We start from the raw sequence: 19,899 nt of genomic DNA on the forward strand, positions 1-19,899 counted from the left end.
TGTCTTCTCAACACCAAGTTAAATTTGTCAGCCTGGGAAGTGTGGTTCAAAGGTGTTTTTTTTTTTCTTGCAGCAGCAATAGTTGTAGGGTGCTACCTGCTTCAGGACTGCCTCTTTCAGGGTTTGTCTAGGCTTCTGCTCTCCCTAGGCCCTGAGCCTTCAGAATCTTGAGTGATGTGGTTTGTCTCCTGCTTTTTAGATGTGTTAAAATCTTTTCTCAACCCTTCCCTTGTGTGGTCAGGCTCTGCTCTCCCTAGCTGCCCTCTTTATTTGCACAGTAGCTTCTCCTGATTTCCTGTCCTGTCCCCATGGAGTTCACAGCAGGGCAGTGTGCTTTGTAGCTGAATCCAGAAGCCATGATCCGTGTCAGCTTCCAGTCTCCCCATCCTTGCCTGGAAGGTAGCCAGAATCTCAGCACAGCATGGAGACAAAAGCCTTTTTGGAAGTCCGTTACCCCCAAGAAAAACATCCATGACTTCTCTGTAGGCAGGTCTCAGCCCAGCTTTTGCTGATCAGACTTTTTTAGAGTATCCATGCTTGCTGTTTCTTCAGAGTCATGGACCTCCTTGCCAATGCACTTAACACAAGGCAGGGGTTAAAACCATATGCTTTGTGGACTCAAGGATCTTATTGATTTTAATAACAAGAAAGGAACTTGGAGGAAATATGCATAATATCAAACAGAGCACAATGAAATGTCACCCCTGAATAAGAAAGAGGGTGCAGTGATTTGAGTGTCTTCATACTGACCCCATGATGTGTCAGACTCTTAAGATGCAAGAGACTAAACCAAGTTCCATTGTAGTTTGTTGTGCTGGCAGGAGGTGGGCTCTGACTGCTGTTTTCCAGCTTTCTGCACTTGTACCAGCTACTTATTCGAGATCTGAAAGCTGTGATCAAGGTAGAGCTTCAGGGAAGGGAGAGGTTAAGAACGATTGGGAGCTTAAGGGCATCTTGTCAGTGAACTCTACTTAGGAAACAGGCCTGTTTTGGCTCCTGGACTTCCTTTTCTCCCTAGAGCTCTGCCTGTCAGAAACGCCTTCCCACACACCACTGCCCTGCCATTTGCCAGAGAATTGCGGGGGAGAGGGGCTTTTCCTGTCTGTGTGCTGAGGCTCAGCCAGCCCTCAGACTGTGGTTTTCTCTGGAGCCCACTCGCTGTGGCTTTGTGTGTTTTTCACCAGAGATGAAACTGAGGACAAACAGAGTGAAGGCACTGCTCCCAGGGTCACGCCGAGGTGACTGGCGAGTGCTCAGCTATTCCCCTCATCTGCTATCACTGACCTCTAGCTGCCAAACTACATGGTAACTGTACTGCCTCTTTGCCCTGGGAATCTGACTAACTTCGAGGAAAGACAAGGCAGAACTCCCAGCAGGTTGCTCCTTTCTGAAGAGAGCCAAGCAGTGTGCAGAGCTGTCTTAGGGAACCATTCCCCTCTTGCTTTGCTAGTCCACTGCTTAATTCTCCAGTGTCTCATAACATGCAGATTCTTTTGTTCCCTGTGACAAATCTCCAACATACTTACTCTCCCATCTGCTATAGGAATAGAAATATTTTCTGTTCCCTGGTATCAGTAGGAATTTCCTTTATGTCGGCTGCTGACCTAAAGTCACTTTTTTCAGAGGAGGTAACCTAGAACTTCTCTGTTTTTCCAAGCACTTACAGGGTTAGACTGAAGAACCGGCATTGTAACATCTTCCCCATAACCTTTTTCTTTCCTAGAATTGTTTCAATCCCATCTCCCACACAAATAATAATTTTCAAGATAAATGCAGAAAGTCAGTCAAAGCAATAAAAGTGTTACTTCTTTGTGGATGGGCACTCACTGCAAGATTGAGGATAAGACCTCTTGTTTTTTTAATCCAGAATTGTATCATTATGTGGCAGTAATGAGCTCATCTGCCTTCTTTAGAAGCTAGTTCCAGCTTCCAAGGGTATAAAATTCAGCTCTAAAAACTACTTCAACTGACTTAAAGACTTAACTTTTTTTTGTTTGCTTGTTTGTTTTCTAATGCATGGGGACTGTTCCTAAAGCCCTGGTGTTGTCTTCATCCAGTAGATATTATCCCTCACAAAAATGTCCTTCCCCTCCATCAGCTCACTGAGCAATATTCAGAGGTAATCATCAATTACTATGGTATTTTTGTTTACTTTCTTTTTTACCAGGCTCTCTTTGCCAACTACTCAGAATCCAGCACCAGCCATATATCCATGCCAGCTGGCTCTGATGCCCACAAGACGTCAAGTGCCACTTCTAGTATCCAGAAGGCAACCAGTTTGCACAAAGTGGTGCCATCCCAGAGTATGCCTTCTCAGCTGGTTCCAAAGCCTCCAGCAAACCACAGGCAGGCAGTAGTCAGAAAGGCTGCAGCCCAGAGGATTTCCAAGTAAGTTTTATCTCTTCCCATCCACAACAGGGAGCTGGCACTGGTTCTCCCAAGAAGGAATACTGGAAAGCCACCTGTCTACGTGTGAGGCTGACATAGATCTTTTGGTCTATGCTGTCCAAGATACATCTCAGAATAACCTGAGCTGTGTATACTGAAAACAGGTGTGCACTGTGTTGCAGTTTCATGTTTCACAATGGTAAGATAGGTAAGGCTGTAACATCACACAAACATAAGGACATAGGAACTGACAGATTGAATCAGAGAAGTAAGTGTCTGATCCAGGGTGGGATTCAGTTACATAAATACAGGTTGCTAGTGACATTTTGGATGCCCTGGGCTATTCTACTTGACCTCCAGCTGCTGCTTCAGAGGAGCACAAGGTGTCTGTAGTTCTTGTTTGTATCTGCCAGTCCCATGCTGCAGATAACTCAAATAACTTGAGAGTAGTAGGCATCTATGTTTAGGCACTTGAGTCACTCCCTCCATGTTTAATATTTGATGTGGGCTAGAACATGGTGGGTCAGAAGAGGCTGCCAAAAAAAAACCCCAACATTATACTTAACAAGCTAATCTGCCCCTGAGTCAAGTTTCCCCATTAATTTAACATACAGTTATTGACTTACGCCTTCAAGCACAAGTGTTTATTTCATTTAAAGTGATTATATTGTGCCTAATGCAATTATAGCTTTCCTCATTATCTGTAGAAATCCTTCTTTAAGTTTTTAGTTATATAGTGTTTGCCATTCGAAGGTAGATGGAATTGGAGCATGTTACCTTTAAAACAAAAAAAAACGTTCAGCATGAATGTTGCTTACTGATTGTAACTTTTTCCTTCCTTTCCATTTCTTGAGGTGTATTTTGTGTATTATGAGAGAATGTGAGCAAGGCTTCTGGGTTTTCTCCTTATCCTTTACCTTTCTTGGTAGCTTCCTTAGTTCTCTGTTTATCTCCTGCTAGAGATAACTACTAAAGAGTACTACTTTAGACTAAATCCCTCATCAGATTTTTCCTCATATCCTCAGACTTGTTTAATCCCTGAATACCGAAGGGCAAAAATTGGATTAATAACTTCCTGCTTTGTACTTACTCTATAGCCAGAGAGTTGTAAAAATTTCAGAGCAGGTTCCTGTGAGGTTTCATGATTCCTGTTTAAAGAGAGAAGTTTTAGTAAAAGATTACTGATGAAAGATAACTTATGAAGATGGTAGAGCACTGTCAGTGTGTGTGTATCAAATCTGGAACTGCAAGGCTTATTTAAGGATCCTGACAGAACAACTTTTGGGAGGCTTGTATATTTTCTGCCTATACTCTTGCTATCTTAAGAGATAGCATTCTGAATTAATCCCCCTAAGCTATTTAAAAAGAAAACAAGATGCTAGTAGACTTTGTCAACTCAGAAAATGCAGATGTGAGCATCAGGTCTGGCAGATATATGCTGGTGGGTTTGTTATCTGATTTCTTTTATGCTGGGTAGCTCATGTTAGTACAGGTGACAGGCTGTGTCAGTGGGTTTCTCTGCTGGGCAGCAGGGATGTGTATTTGAAGATGCCGGTGTGCTGTGCTCACTTCTTGGCAGAGGAAATGTTTATCCTTGTGAGATGGAATTGCAGCTCCTTGGACAGACTTTACTTTGCTGCATTTTTGTGGTTTCTGCTCTGTGACAGGCAGGAGTGTGGGAAAACCGGAAAAAGTTCAGCACCAAAAATGCACAGAAGGGAAAAAAAGCAAAAGATCCCTTCAGAATTTCAGAAAACTAATCCAAGTATTGAAGGCTGCAAGGAGCCACTCAGGAAATACTTTCCAAGTTGCCTTTCAGTCTCCGGCACGAGGCTCCAAAGCCATTCTTGCCATTCATGGGATCCTGCAGTAACTTTTTTTTCACTTACATAGAAAACAGCAGTGCCCAGCTACATTTCCAGCATATAGAGAGATGATAATTTAAAACCTGCTATGTCTCAGTCTAATTTAATCCTTTCGTTGTTGTCAGGAAAAGACCAGAGATGCATCGAGAGAGGAGAGTGAATGGAAAGAAGCCTCTGTGTCAAAGGAATATAGATTAGAGAAGAAAAAGATGTCTTGCATGCTCCAGCCTGTTCTTTACAGTCCCTGGTTATTCTGCGCAAAGTATTCTCAGACACTGTGTGTAGTCTGCTTTCAAAAAATTCCAGTGGCAGAAACCCCACCATGTGCTATAGTAAACTATTTAAGAATCTAGACATTATTATCAAAGTTTCTTCTGATGTGCAATCTGAATTTTTCCTTTGTTTCATCGTGTTATACCTTGTTCCTCCCTCCTGAACCACCCTAAACACTTTCCCTTGCAAATACTTTCCATCTTTTGAATATCCTTCTACTTCTTGGAGTTTCCTAATGTTGCTTAGACTTGTTGAGGTTTTGTTAACCTCAGATAGTAGTTCCGCCTGCCAAGTCCTTAATTGTCTTGAATTTATTTTCTTCAGTTTGTCAGAGTGCTTGCATTGTGGCACGCAGAATTGTACTTTTCCAGTGTGGGACTACCATCTCCTTAGGTTATGACATGACAAATACCCATCTCCATAACATCTGATTTTGACTTTTTGGCTGCATCATTTCTCTGTCAGGTCATTTTTTATTTGCTTCCCATTCTCCCTCTCTAATACTTGTTGGCTGTTTTCCTCATCTCTTTCCCCAAAAAGATCCCAGTGCTATATATTATTTCCACAAGACTCACTGAAACTAATCCCATTCTGTTGTTAAAGCTCTTGTGTCTCTTCTTTTTTTTTTTTTCCCATATATTTCCGTAAGCCAGACCTTTTTTTCTCTATCTGCTTTTTTGCACTGCCTGGCTTTTAACATCTTAATAAAGATCATCTTTTTAAAGTTGTTTGTAGAATTTCTCCGGAGAATGGATGGTGAAGACCAACTAAAATCAGCTTTGTCTCTTTGACCTATCTCTTCTTTCATGCGTTACCTGTTCTCTCCCAACTGGTACATGTGGCTTCCAGAAGAAGAAGAAAAGAATAAGAAGTAGAAAACTCAACTACAAATAGAATGAGATGCTAAAGATTAACTTTACTGACTAATTAAAAACTATCTAGTAACTTGGACACTTCCCTGGTTAAAACATAAAGAAAAAAAGTAATGCAACGGCCAGACAATTCAGCCTTGTCTTTTCAGGTCTTGTTTTGTCAGTCTCTTAAATTATAAAAGGTGGTAGGTTGACTTTACCTGGGTTATGTCCAAAGTGGACTTGTTGTTTGAACTACCAGAGTGGAAAACTGTGGTCCAAATTAGTTTGTGGAAAAAGACTGACTGGGAGAAATGGTTTAATATGTAGTGCCAACACTGAAATGTAGCCCCATAAAATGGTCTCATGGAGTTCCATAGCTTTCATTATTAAATGTGCTGGTATTGCAAGTAAAAAGATGTTTTTTGAATGGCTAACACAACAAGCTCTTCTTTCTTCCCAAGAGTCAGACTGGGTCCTTTCTGCTCATGTTGCCACTACTATTTGCAGGTCTGTTAACCATGAAGAGACCTGCTAATAGGCAACAGCAATGTTTTGAGACAGAGATCACAGATACAGTGTCTGTGGAATGAAGTCCCTGGAAACAGCATTTGGTGGATCAAACCTTCAGATGCCAGCATGCAAAGTAGAAAAATACATTAGCTCAACTGTGAGAACCCAAAGTGAACTGGTACAGGTGGTAGGAGGAAAATCTTTCTACTTTTAGGAGTGACTAAGTCACAATAAATAGAAGTTTCTGCACAGTCATTCCTATAATAACTTTTCAGAAACCTGTTCTTTTAACTATGACAGCATCAAGTTGAGCAAGGCCTTGAGCAGCCTGTGAACAGAGCCAACAGTCAGGAAAGATCTCAGAAAAATTTAGCCATCAGTGTTAGACCACTGAAAAGAAGGAAAGGAAATGCCAGATGGAGAAGATAAACATGCAGTTCAAGATGTTATCAGGGAGAGAGAGCCCAAGAAGATCACTGAGTTTACCAGCAGTGGACTGGAACATCACAGACTATTGGAGATGTTGGTCAACATGGCATAATTTCTTGTGCTCAACTTTTTTGTAAATGTCATTCCCAACAACTCTATTCAGGAAGCCTTTTGAAACAAATACCCCCTTCAAGTGCCAACACTACAGCACAAAATCTTTCTGCCTTGTTCTTTTGTATGTTTGCTTTGTATGGTGCCAGCAGCAGAAGAGCCAAAGTTCTGTTCTATTGTAGCTAGTACAGAAATAGGGTAAAGGTGATGCATTTCTCCAGGATTCAGGAAATCCATCCCCCAGTGGGGTGGAGTCCTGACTGCAATTGGATGCAGCAGTAGCCAGCTGTTCTAGGACAGGCTGACCAAGTCTGGCAGATGTGCCATGAGTGGAATGATGGCCACAGAGCAAGCCCTGTAAAACACTGTGGTTCTGGTCTTGCCCCTGTGTGCTTATTCATAGGCGTGCGTGAAGTTTCTGAAGCAAGCCAGGTATGTCACACATGCAAACTGAGTGCCCACTGAAAAGAGGACAGGCAGCTGGAGAGCAAGCCTGTAACTGTTACTGGAACCCCTTTCACTTTTTTGCTACTGCTGTACTGTACAACACTTGTTTTTTTAGCTCCTGAGCTTCTGGGTTAATCAGGCTGCGTGACCCTTAGACATTTTTGGCAGCAAAAGCTGTGCATCTGAGAGATGTGCCTTGATTTAACACCCTGACACAGCTGGGTGCACTAGGCCTGTAGGCTTAGCCCTTGGCTAGCCTCAGATTATACACACAGATACACATGCAGAGATATCCTGTCCAAGAGCAACAAAGAGGAACAAGCCTCCCTGGCTCTGGGTCTTCACATATGTTGCTGCCCACTTGTCAAACCTGGGCTTTTGTGACATGAATTTGTTAGGGTCAGTTCTGTCATCATTGTCCCCCAAGACAACCCTCAGATGTCTTTGTAGCATCCCAGGAGTAGGTTGTTAAAACAAATGTGTTTAACATTTCGTCAGGGAAGTGTTTCTTTGTCACCTGTGGAACAAGAACATCCTCCAAATTTTCAGTCTAAGGCTGGGCTGGTTTAGTGCCTAAATGAAGGAAGTCAATATCTGTTTCAAGGAGGGGTAAGCTGTATAAGAGACAGAAAAGGACAATGGCAGATATTTAAGTGGAGGAAACAGTGTGGACAGTGTTTTTGTTAGTATTGAAGAAAGAGAAATTGAGAACTTAACAATGGATTGTGTTGGCGAAATGGAAGCAAAACCAACACAGACATTAAAAGAAGGAATTGAGAAAGGCGGTTTTAAGTAGTGAATATGTTCTGGCAGTGGAGCTTCCATCAGGACAGCAGAGGGAACCTGAGGGGTGAGTTTAGCGTGCTGGGCGATCAGTGGCCCAGAAGCAGATCTGAAAATGAGCTGTGTGGAAGTGACAGTTGAGTGTGGGCAGGCAGAAAAGAAGAAGGGCAAGTGTGGAGAGTGAAAGAGATTCTCTAAACATAAACCCCACTTTAAGGTAGGAGTATGACTATTCCCTGTTTTGTTTTGCTGGCATTCTTGATGACATTTTCAATGACTAGTCTTGCATTCTACCTGCAGAAGATGAGCTGAATTTGGCTGTCAGTTGTGCTGTGATAAAGTGGGCAAGCTAATTACAAGCATTGAATCTCTATGTAAAAAGCATAAAGTTCCATCTGGATCCTCTGCTCCCAGAAGGACCATGGAGTATTAGCAGCAAAAAGAAACCATAAGTACATATCAGAAATTTTCTCTGAGAGACAGTAGACCTGGAAACGCATTTCATTTGACAATAGCATTTCAAATTATGACTGATTGCAGCGAGGGGTTCTGTTTTGCAAATGGGATATCTGCATTCCTCTCTTCCTGTAGGGACTCCAAGTTATTTCATTAAAGTCCAACTGAAATAAAATATAGGAGCCCCTCACAGGCCTTCTAGCTGCCAGGAGCACCTGGGTTACTGGTGACTTGCTGACTTTAAAATCTGAAAGCAATAGGTTTCAGACAAAACCAAAGAAACTGGACGTTTGCCTGGGTCTGTTAGTCATCAGGGCATGGGAATCAAAGATTACAGTGCTCTGCTGGGGAAGAGATCACAGTAACTGCAACACTGCAGAGAGCTGCATGAGTGAAGGAGAAGGACTTTGGCGGGTAGGCAGGACTGTACATGCAGAATTCTGGAGTCATCAGAATAGAGTTGGGCAGGAAGGAAGAAAGGCGAGGAGAGGATAAACTTGAAATTGATTAATCATTTGTATAGATTTTAAGGACAGAATAGATCATTGCAGCTGTATAGCTTGACCTTGCCTTGGGAGTAGACCCATTTTTTCTGTAGGAGGGCATGGTCTCAATTAGGTAATGAACCTTTGTAGCAGTTAAAAGAAGTGCAGTTGTATTCCACATAATACAGTTTTGCTGTAACTCAAATGCTGAGTCAAATGCAGGCAGATTTGCATAAAATATCTGCTTGAGCACTGGCACTGGACTGCTGGAGATTAAATGCATCCTGTGGGTCTCAGTTTCCAAGGCAAGTGAGAAATCTTGCCTAAATGAGCTGTCTCTGCTGAGACAAGATGCAAGTACTTTTTAATGTGGCATGTTTTTGCTAGTGTGTACATTTCTGTTTTACTTCAGATCACTGGAATAAGGTGACCACAGCATTACAAACTGAGTTGTGCTTTGGTGGCCCAATATAATTTACAATCTCCTTTGTTCTCCAGAACCAGCTTCCAAGGCATGTGGGACAATTAAGTGTTTTAGGCACGTCAAAGTCTTGCTGGTGGCTTGAGTGTTTGTCTATCTTACTCTGCCTTTTCGGAGTTGGATGCTGACATTGTCTTTTTCGTACCATGTTCAGACATAGCTTCATAGCTACAATCCCAGTGAGATGAAGTAAACTAGGAGAATTCTCATTTTTTTGTTGGAGACTTTTAGTCTTCCTTGGTATATCTCTTCTTATCTCTATCCAATTTTATACTTTTTACCTGTTAGGGTGACCTCTACTGAAAGGCAACTGAACAGTTTCCAGAACAGCCTTCAGAGTGCTGCATCCTGTGAGCCAGGGACAAATTCCACAGGTGAGTGCCAAAGACCAGGAAAGTGGGGGTGGGCATGCTGGGATGCTTTCATCTTCCTCAAGAACTGGGAAAAAACTTTCTCAGCAAGAAGAAACACAGCTGCCTACCCTACATGTAGTGGTTCCTAGGTAACAGTCTGGGTTCAGCTGTGCAGGGAATTTATTCCTCCTGGGATTACAAAGACTAAACAGAAGGGAGCAAAGGCTGAGTTTCATAGAGCTGGAAGAGAACAATCCGTAAAAATGTGGCTGGGAAAAAAAAACACAACAAAACTTGGCTAAGATGGCTTCTCTTTGCTTTAGGCTTTGGCTCAAAGATGCTCTGTTGTTTAAGCTTGGCTTGTAATGAAGGGCCAGAACATTCTTTACATTTTTCTTCAATCTTGCAGAAAAGCCCCTTAGTTCAGAAAAAAACAAAACTGGGACTTGTGAATCAGCTGTGTGGTGAAGTCAATCAGTAGAGGTGAAAGTTTCCAAAGAAAATTCACTGAGATTTACAGAATCAAATCTTCATCCTAGCTTACCTTTAAGATCTCAGTAAATGAGGACCCAATCTATTTTTCATTGATGCAGACCTATTAGCAGGTAGAGTGCAGTCTTGATGAACCTATATTACCCTTGGCTCAGAGTGATTTGTGATGGCGGTGTCATGGAGTATATTGACAAGTGAGGATCTAGAGTGCTTTAAAATGTTAGTTTCTGATCTTTTCTTTTCCTGTGAAAAACCTGAAAATGTGACTTGAGTATCACTAATGCAGTGATTCCAATGCTGGTATTTCACAGGCAGAAAAAAAAGTTTGCATAGGAGTGAACTGCCTAATTAATCTCTTCGATATTTAGCTCTGAAACTTAAAGATGGCATTTCCATTATTAATGTCAGTGATTTTATTGCTGATCCTCTAGCACAAACATTCAGCTAATGCACTTATTTTACAATTCCAAACTGCCTCCCATGCTTTACCACCTGCCATGAACTCCATCTATCCTACCAGAAATTTTATACAGTGAATACCCATAGTCAGTAAAAAAGACCCTACAGCACATTGGAGTGTGACAGTGTAGGAATGGAATATAATGGGATTATAAAAAGAAATACAGTTATGTCAGCACTCTAGTTAGTATATGTCTAGTTGAGGCAAAAGTTCTGGTATACTGTATAGTTCAAGTTGAGTTTTTAGTACAGTATATAAAGCAAGGTTATACATTAATTTACAAATACATGTAAAAATGGAGTTGTCAATATATTGACCAAACTGGTTTGCTGGATGGACTTTAGAAATATTTGTGCTGAATTCTGCCTTCTCTATCACAGTTTTAATAGTATTTTCACAGTCACCACCCTGTCTTTTTAGCCTCTGCTAGAGATTATCTCCATCTCCTCTGGGTGCTGGTTTTGTTACATATGTCTGTGATAAGTGTAGGTAGCGTTTTTCTTTCCTTCCCTGTTTCTGTGAATATTTATGCAGAGCATGCATGAGGATTGTTGGTGATATTAATGGTGGAAGACAATAGCCACAGTTGCAGGAAGAATATAGGCTAGATAACAACTGCAAAGTTCAGTGTAGTCACCACCTGTGGAAAAACCTGTAATCCAGTGAGAACTGAGAACTTCAGCTTATGTTTCCTTGTGTAGGACTAGGCTAGCTGCTCTGTACTAAACTTACCCTGTCTGAAGCTGAGACAAAGGGTTTAGCCTGCCATTTAGCTGGGAGTGAGAGTTTAGACAGAACCCTAGTTTAGCTAAGGGTGGGCTAGCAGAGTCATTGTGGGTGGGTCACTCAGAGCTTCCCTGCCACTGGATGAGGGATATAGCAGTGCTCAGCAGCAAAAAGTTTGTTCTTGGGCACCAAGGAGTGATTTTTTTCTTCAGCTTTGCACCAAGCCACTGGTGTGCGTCAGAGACTGCTGTGCCCAGTCTGTGTGTCTCAGAAACTACTCTGGTCCTTTCTGCAGGAACAGCTGTTTTTCTTCTTCAGTCTCTCCCATTGGCTGCTAACACTAGGGCCCTGGTCTCCCTCATGACCAGCTTATTTGGGGTTACTGTTTCACATGTATTTAGTATCCTAGATACAAACTGGTGGGGTTGGAGAGAGAGATTATAGAATAAACTGCAAGCATTTAACGATAGAAAGCTGTAAAAGTTGAGGAGATAAAAGAGGAACTAGAGAGACTCTCTGTATAAATGCACACAGTAATGTTAAAAAAAAGACTGAAAAGCTAGAATAGGCCTTGTCCTCTAACAGCCTGTCTGGGGATTGCTATGGGTCTCTGCAAATAAGGAGCATAAAGGTGTCACAAGTGATGTAACCAAAAGTCAGGATGATGCTCAAAGGAAGAGAGAGTCAGGCAAGAGCAAAACTTTAACAAGATTGTCCAGAAAACAGTTCACTGGTGCTTAGTACTGCAACTGTAGCAGAAAACCAATTGGAGATACTGTTGTGCAGCATACTCAGTCAAGCTCTTGAGGACAGATCCCTTGAGATTAAATAAAATGGAGAATAGAAGTCAGCATTTCTACAAAGCAGCTCAGGATTCTGAAATAAGCCACCATTATAGCGAAAGTGTGGCAGTTTGTCATCCCTATGGCCTCATCCTCATCTCATGGAGAGGCAGAAGTTGTGTGTGAGCTGTGTGCCACTGGTGTAAAGAGATAGAAGGCAGAGATTCTCGTATCTGCAGACAGGAAGCTGAATCTGCAGCCTATCAGTTGGGAGTTATTTGTAGTGTCTGAACAGACAATTTCCTATCAAAGTTCCTGAAAGTTTAACAGGGTTTGTTCTGTTCAAGAAATACTAAGAATTAGTATCTCTAGGGAACATTTAAAATGCTTCTGACCTGATTTTTCACTGAAATTGAACACCCAGCCACTAGTGGATTGTCAGTCATTCTGAAAATACAGCCTTTATCACATGGCTTTTTTTAAATTCTGTGTTACTTTTAGGGTCCCTCAGCATTACATTGATTGTTTCCTGCTTCATCAAATTTAGCAATTCAATTAGTGTTAGTGCAATTGGGCGGGGTGATTGTGAATTAAGAAATCAATTCTCTTTTCCAAGTCTTCTTCAGAATACAGCTTGCTGAATAAAAACTAAGCTAAGTAGTATGGTGGGTCGTTCAGTTCCAGGTTGCCTTTAAGAGGTTGTATTTGATATGATGAGTTCAGAAGATGAAGGAAGGAATACAGGCTGGTCATTTTTTTAATTGTATATGTTAACAATATAAGATATATGGAGACATTTTGCCATAATTTGCTGGTTTATTTTCGGTTCCTCTCTAGTGACATTAGGTGAATTGTGTGTTTCTTTTTCTCAGGAAGTTGAAGTTCTAGGTAAAAAATGTGTTCTGTTTCCACCAGAATTTAGCTTTTTAACAACTGGCAAGAAACATCAGAAAAGGTCTGTAGCTGCATGGAAGACCTAATAGTTTGAAAATTATTGTATTTATTATTCTTCCTTGTTGAAAATGCTAAAACAAAGCAGGTTTTAGGGAGAATAGATGATGAAGGGCACTTTATAACAGCATCATCCCAGGCAACTTCACTGTTCTTAAAGTGGACTCTTGTCTGCAAGAGCCTGGAGTTAAATCTGTCTTCTGTCTTTGTGCCTCTCTCTTTTGGTGGCTGCCAACTTCTTGAGTATTTGTGAAATTATTTTTTAAAAGCTTCAGAAGACAAAATGCCTCCGGAGTTCTATTTTGCTATGGCAAAATATAATGTGCTAATAAACTATATAATTGCAAACAAATACATATAATGATTAAAACTGGGCAAGATTGATGCCTGGCTGCAGACTTGACAGGACCTTGACCTTTTCATACTTGGACTAATTAATAGTGATGCAGTTTTGTTATACTAATGTTTATATTACTAGTGTCCCTGTGGCTTTTCCACTCCATGTGCTGGGAGAAGAAAAAAGCATTAGAGTTACAGATAAAGGGAGACAGAAGTTAGTAATGTGCTATCTGAATTTGACAGCAGTGAAGACAGATAATTCATGCAGTCTCTGATCTCTATCTAGTCTGGTTTAAAGCATGAATCTAAAACTGATTTATTTGTATTCTAATTCTCTTGAGAATACCTCATACAGAAGGTGAATGTCAGAACTCAATCTGAAGCTAGGGAGAAAACTTCTTGAACTACATGGTATAGATTGGATTTTATTCCCTGTGATTCCCAGGTCTCTATCTGAGCTCATTTGCAGGATGATGCAGAGCTGTGTGTTTAATTTGGACATTCACCTGGCCCCCATATCTGCCTGAATGCCAAGCCCTGGAGGTATGCAACTCTTTGAAATAAAATGTATCATCATCTGTAAGGGCTTAAAACTGGATCCTGAACTGCCAAGAGACTATTTGAAGAATATGGGGATTAATAAACTGTTTTGGATCTAATCCCTGTAGCAGGCAGGCTGCTGTTCTTAGTTTTCTAGTGATTTGATTCTTTAGGTAAAGGTAGAGAGCAGGGTCTGAACACTGTCCAAATGAGATGAATGCACAAGCAGTGTGGTCTGGCATAGAGCAATGTATGGAGCCTGTTTGCAAAATACTGATAGTAAGGAGCACTTCTGCACTTACCCTTCTCTGCATCTAGCACACTCTACATATTTATTTTTTTTTTTTCAGTTTACATGAAACCTACAGGTAGCATATTTCTAAAGTTTTTTTATATCCAAGACTATTGTATGGGCCTTCATAAGAAGGTCATTTATGTCATGCTATTGGAGACCTGAAATTAATGTTGAAGTTTCTAAGATGGGACTGGGTGTTGTCTACCCACTGCTTGAATTAACATTATTCCTGAAATGCAGCCGCTCTTATATAAGCTTAAGGAAAGAAAGTAAGGGATTATTTTAGCAGGTATGCAAAAGTACAAGCTTCAAAATAGTCCTGCACCGGCAAAAGAAAAAAATAAGGCAAGTAAACAGGATGCATACAATCACTTAATATTGTTTGCCAATCTAAACAAAGAAGGTGCCTGGGATTTGGAGATTCTTTTATCAGCCAGTGTCTCTCAGCTCTCTTGGAGCATAAAGGGTGGGGATGGGATATGCACTGTTGCCACTGTGCATGGCCTGTGTCAGACTCCAGCCATTTGCTACAGTAGGGTGGAATTCCCAGCTGCCCAGCCTTGTCCAGGCTTCCTCAGCTTCTTCCAGGCTCCCCTGCAGCCTCAGAAGGCAGTAGATTGTTGAACGCCAATGTATTTATTTTTACATTATTACCACATTCCCAAGAGGAACCTTGGCTATGATTTCAGCTGGTCTCATCACACTGTCCAAATCCTTCATCAGGAGCAGCTGGGAAAAGACATCACTCAGGTTTCTGCACAGCACATTGCTGGTACGCCTCCTCCCTCCCACTAATCCTGTTAATTCCATTCTTCATTTGCCATCCTCCTGGTTCTCTCTTGTTGCTGTGATTGACTGCACAAGTGGTCTTGACTTTGAAAGGTGACCTTCAAAGGGGCACCTCAGGTAACCTCTACCTCAGACTACTTTGGCTACTCAGACACGAGATACCTTATGAAACAAAAGAGCAGCTTTTGATGTCACCTTATTACTTACCCTAGTACAGGAATGGAGTAATTATGAGCTCTTCCATGTAAATTGTTCCAGAACCACCCGTCCGGCTGAAAAGCTCTGGGTGGGTCACTGAAAGTGAACAGCAGTATGATATCCAGCACCTTGCATTGAATTTTTCCAGTGCAGCCTCTCACCCTGCATAGAGCCTTTGTCAACGGCAGTAATAACATTCTGTCATCATCTGCTCAGTAGTGCTGTCTCCATGCAGAGAAAGGGTTATTGAGAAACAGAATCAGGCCATTTTATTTTGGAAAGCAGTGGACCCTGTGGTGAATCCTACTATTGTGCCTCCCTTTCTGGGAGGGCAAAGAATCAGTTACAATAGAGCATATTTGATTTCACATTTGTTCTTAGAATTATCTTCCTAATGCCATTGTTCTTTCTCGCATCATGAAAACATCCTGGATCTTCTCTTTCTCTCCCCCCAGCTGACTTCCACAGTTTCATAATGAGGGCAAACAGGAGAGGGAAAAGATTATTTCTCTCCCTGCTATAGTTGTTGCATCTGTCCCAGGTCAGATAGTGGACAGACAAGCCTGTAATACTAGATGGACCAGAAGGGAAAGGAGAACGGTAAAGACAGACATTTTTCTTCCCCCCATTTCTTGGTACTTTTTAAAGGAGCAGGAATCATTATGAGTAGCAATGAGCAAATACTTATGTCTCTAACCAATACCTTTAAAATAGATACAAATTATCAACTGGGCATGACTGTGTCTGAGTTTATCCAAACTGTATGTAAATCTCATTAAGTTCCAGCAGAGCGTAGAGCTCTGCCAAAAGCAGCAGATGTTAAGAAGATAATGTCCAACTCAGCCATCGCCTCTCAGCAAGAGCTGAGGGTCAGCGTTAGCATCTAATGATCAGAAATTACATTTATTCCTTAACTTGTGAGAGCAGCCTGCCTCTCACACCTTTGGTCAACCTCTTGCCTTTCTTTTATAGAATCATAGAACTATTCGGGTTGGAAAAGACCCTTGGGATCACCGAGTCCAACCATCATCCCTACTCTACAAAGTTCTCCCCTAAACCAACACCACATCCAAACAACCCTTAAACATATCCAGGGATGGTGACTCAACCACCTCCCTGGGCAGCCTATTCCAGTGTCTAAACACTCTTTCTGTGAAAAATGTTTTCCTAACGTCCGGTCTAAACCTACCCTGTTGCAGCTTGAAGCCATTCCCTCTTGTTCTGTCGCTAATTACTTGTGAGAAGAGACCAGCACCAACCTCTCTACAATGTCCTTTCAGGTAGTTGTAGAGACTGATGAGGTCTCCTCTCAGCCTCCTTGTCCTCAGACTAAACATTCTCAGCTCCTTCAAGCGTTCTTAATAAGATTTATTCTTTAGGCCCTTCACCAGCTTCATTGTCCTCCTCTCTACTCACTCCAGCACCTCAATATCTCTCTTGAATGGAGGTGCCCAAAACTGGACGCAATACTCCAGGTGTGGCCTCACCAGTGCTGAGCACAGCAGGACAATCACCTCTCCACTTCTGCTGGTCACACTATTTGTAATACAGGCCAGGATGCCACTGGCTTTCTTGGCCACCTGGGCACACTGCTGGCTCCTATTCAGCCGCTTGTCAATTAGAACCCCCAGGTCCTTTTCTGCCAGACACTTTCCAGCCACACTTCCCCAAGCCTGGAGCATTGCCTGGGGTTGTTGTGGCCCAAGTGCAGGACCCAGCACTTGGCCTTGTTGAAGCCCATACCATTAACATGAGCCCAATGATCTAATCTATCCAAACCTCTCTGTAGAGCCTCCCTATCCTCATGCAGATCAACACTCCCACCTAGCTTGGGGTCATCTGCAAACTTACTGATAATACACTCTATGTCCTTATAAAGATCATCAATAAAGGTGTTAAACAGAAACAGTCCCAAAACTGAGCCCTGAGGAACACCATTTGTGACCAGCCCCAGCTGGATTTGACTCCATTGACCACCACTCTTTGGGCCCAACTGTCCAGCCAGTGCTTGATCCAATAGATCGTGTGCTCATCCAGGCCATAAGCAGCCAGTTTCTTTATGAGAGTTCTATGGGGAACTGTGTCAAATGCTTTTTGGAGGTCCAGATAGACAATATCCACAGCCTTTCCCTCGTCCAATAGTCGGGTCACCAGATTATAAAAGGAGATCAGGTTAGTCAGGCAGGACCTGCCTTTCATAAACCCATGCTGACTGGGCCTGATCCCCTGGTTATCCTGTATATGTCTTTTAATAACACTCAAGATGATCTGCTTCATGACCTTCCCTAGTACTGAGGTCAGACTGACAGGTCTATAGTTTCCCAGATCCTCCTTTCTGCCTTTCTTACAGATGGGTGTTACATTTGCTACCATCCAGTCCATTGGGACCCCCCCAGTTAGCCAGGACTGCAGGTAAATAAAGTGGCCTGGCAATCACATCTGCCAACTCTTTCAGCACCCTTGGATGTAGCCCATTCGGTTCCATAGACCTGTGTGTGTCTAAGTGGTGTAGTAGGTCTCTGACCACTTCCTCTTTAATTGTGATGACCTCATTCTGCATCTCCTCCCTGTCTCCTAGCTCATGTGGCTGTATATCCATGGAACAGGTAGTTCCACTGCTAAAGACTGAGGCAAAGTAGGTGTTGAGCACCTCAGCCTTTTCCTCATCCTTTGTTACTAAGATTCCCTCTGCATCCAAAAAAGAATGGAGATTTTCCCTAATCCTCCTTTTGCTGTTAATGAGCTTACAGAAACATTTTTTATTATCCCTAATGTTTGCTTGTTGGCCTTTCTTTCCTGTTGCTACTGGCCTCATTCCGCTGAAAGGACATTCCAAGTCTTAGGACCATTGGGAAAGCAGAAGAAAAAGGAAAGGGCAGTCTCTGTAAAATTGACTTCCCTGTTTAAGAACTAGAACCCAGCTTGAATTTTAGAAACCTTTGCTTCTGACAGACTCAAAACTCCAAGGCAGAATAAGTCGTGACTTCATGCAGTTGGCATCTTTGCCTGACTGGAGGCTGAGTGCTGCTTGTTCTCAGTAGTTAGGTGATGGCAAACTGCCTGTATTTCCTTGCTGTGTTGGAAATGTCATTCAAGATCAGGTGTGCAAGGACTGGGGAGAGGTTATATAATATCTTGGCTACTTCTGTCTCACATCTGGCCCTTTGGCATTAAGTTACCTACAGAGAGGATGACTTTGCCCATCCAAATTGGATTTTGTTTTAATCTGGCATTATTTTATTGAGACTAAAAATAGAAGGCAAAATACGTGTGAATAGGGTAAAAAGAGTGTCTGAAGTTATGAAAGGAAATGTGGGGAAGAGCCAGAGAAGAAGGGGCCACAACAAATGCGGGAGTAGGGAGCTGAATAAGAGAAATTAGAATGAAGGCTGTCAAGTGTAGAAGGTCATTAGCAGTGAGGAGCCCACCCCGTTTCTTCTCTGTAACATGGGGAGCAGGAAGGCTCACACTGGCTTCCACCGCTACTTCTCCACTTGTTAATGAGGCTGCTCACTGCTCTTCTCATGCAAGAAGACTTCACTCGAATACAGTTGTGTGTATTGTTTGTCACACACACCCCCTCCCCCAAGTAAATGTTCATTACATGAAACTGCTGCTTTCCCTTGCCTGCCCAGTCTACAAGCTAACTTGAAGTTGTGCCCAAAAGATGGGGGAGGGAAAGCTGGTCTTCTGTTGTCAGCTGTCCTGGCTTGCTAATGTCAGTCACTCATGGATATAAATAAGCCCCATCTATTTATTGCCTTTCTTAGCTGCACTGTGTATTTTCAAGAGAATGCTGGGCATCACTCTAGGATTAGAAATTCCCTCTGCTTTCTGAATTTCTAGGATTATCAGAGCTTTTCAGGGAGAAAGGAAGTTCCTGTTTTCAACACTAGATTCAGGAGTCTTCAACATGCTTCTCAGTTCTGCCACAGACTTGCTGTGAGTATGATGAAACAGCCCAAACTAGCTCCAGCCCTGACCCTGTACTGTTACCTAGCCTAGTGGTCTGCTCTGTTCCATTCCTGCAGCTTGGAAGAAGGGTAGGTGCTGATGTCTCATCAAGGCTGTGTTCATCTGTGCTGGGAAAGTCTGTATGGCACTGGATTTTAGTGGGCAGGTATCCCATAAATGACTTTACACAACTCCTGTGACTTCCTCGTGACTCAGAATCGTATCCATAAAATGGAGGTAATCCTTTCCTTCCCCTCTGTAACTGTTCTGAGTACAAAAGTGTTGAAGTTTTTGATGTGCAGTCATGGATGACATAGAGTATATAAACATGTGGCCCAATGTACAGGCAGATCCTTGAATGCCTCCTGTCAGGCAGAGAATAAAGGCGATTCATTCTGCTGTATGTGGTGATTCGCTGCAATGACTCTGATCACTAGGGACAATCCACCCTTCATGTTGACTGCTGTCAGGAGTGAGGTGTTTTTCTGTCCCTTCTACTCAACCGGAACCTCAACCTACTCAACCAGAATGATGTGGAATGCTCACTAGTAGCTTTGAAATGATAAAAAATAATGCTAAATTATTAAAAAAAAAAAGTAATGTATATAATTTTATGAAATGATTGAATTTGCCAGGAGGTGCATTGTTGGTAGGAACTTAGATATTTACTTGTAGACATAGGAATGCCTCTCTCTGTGTTGAGTCCTCGGGGTAGCCATACAAGAGAAACTCCCAGAGTGATTTTAATTCAGTTTGGGAGAAAAGACAAAGTGTGCATCTCTGTAGGAAAAGGAAAGCTCAAAAGTCTCATCAAAATGGGAAGATGAGGTTGAAGTTGGCTGCCTCTCTCATATGCCTTTATTTCCTTAATTACAGCATATTGCCAAGGGATAGGTTTCTGGACTGGTAACGTGTCTTAATACACATGGTTGACAGTT

At 42.1% G+C, this 19,899-nt stretch overlaps 1 protein-coding gene across 10 annotated transcripts in view; it reads left to right on the top strand.

Annotated features, from left to right (window-relative positions):
- The window catches only part of TTLL5 (tubulin tyrosine ligase like 5), a 137,456-nt gene that overhangs the window by 115,952 nt on the left and 1,605 nt on the right, over window positions 1-19,899 (top strand). For 5 of the 10 annotated variants that reach the window (XM_051621465.1, XM_051621469.1, XM_051621471.1 and 2 more), the window contains one exon: window positions 2,168-2,388. In XM_051621465.1, the coding sequence (XP_051477425.1) occupies window positions 2,168-2,388 (221 nt within the window). Of the gene's footprint in view, window positions 1-2,167; window positions 2,389-4,378; window positions 6,080-9,370; window positions 9,457-19,899 lie in introns of those variants that run through there. The other 5 variants (XM_051621470.1, XM_051621467.1, XM_051621472.1 and 2 more) reach the window with 3 other exon arrangements.

This window comes from Apus apus, chromosome 5, assembly GCF_020740795.1.
Source record: "Apus apus isolate bApuApu2 chromosome 5, bApuApu2.pri.cur, whole genome shotgun sequence".
NCBI lineage: Eukaryota > Metazoa > Chordata > Aves > Apodiformes > Apodidae > Apus > Apus apus.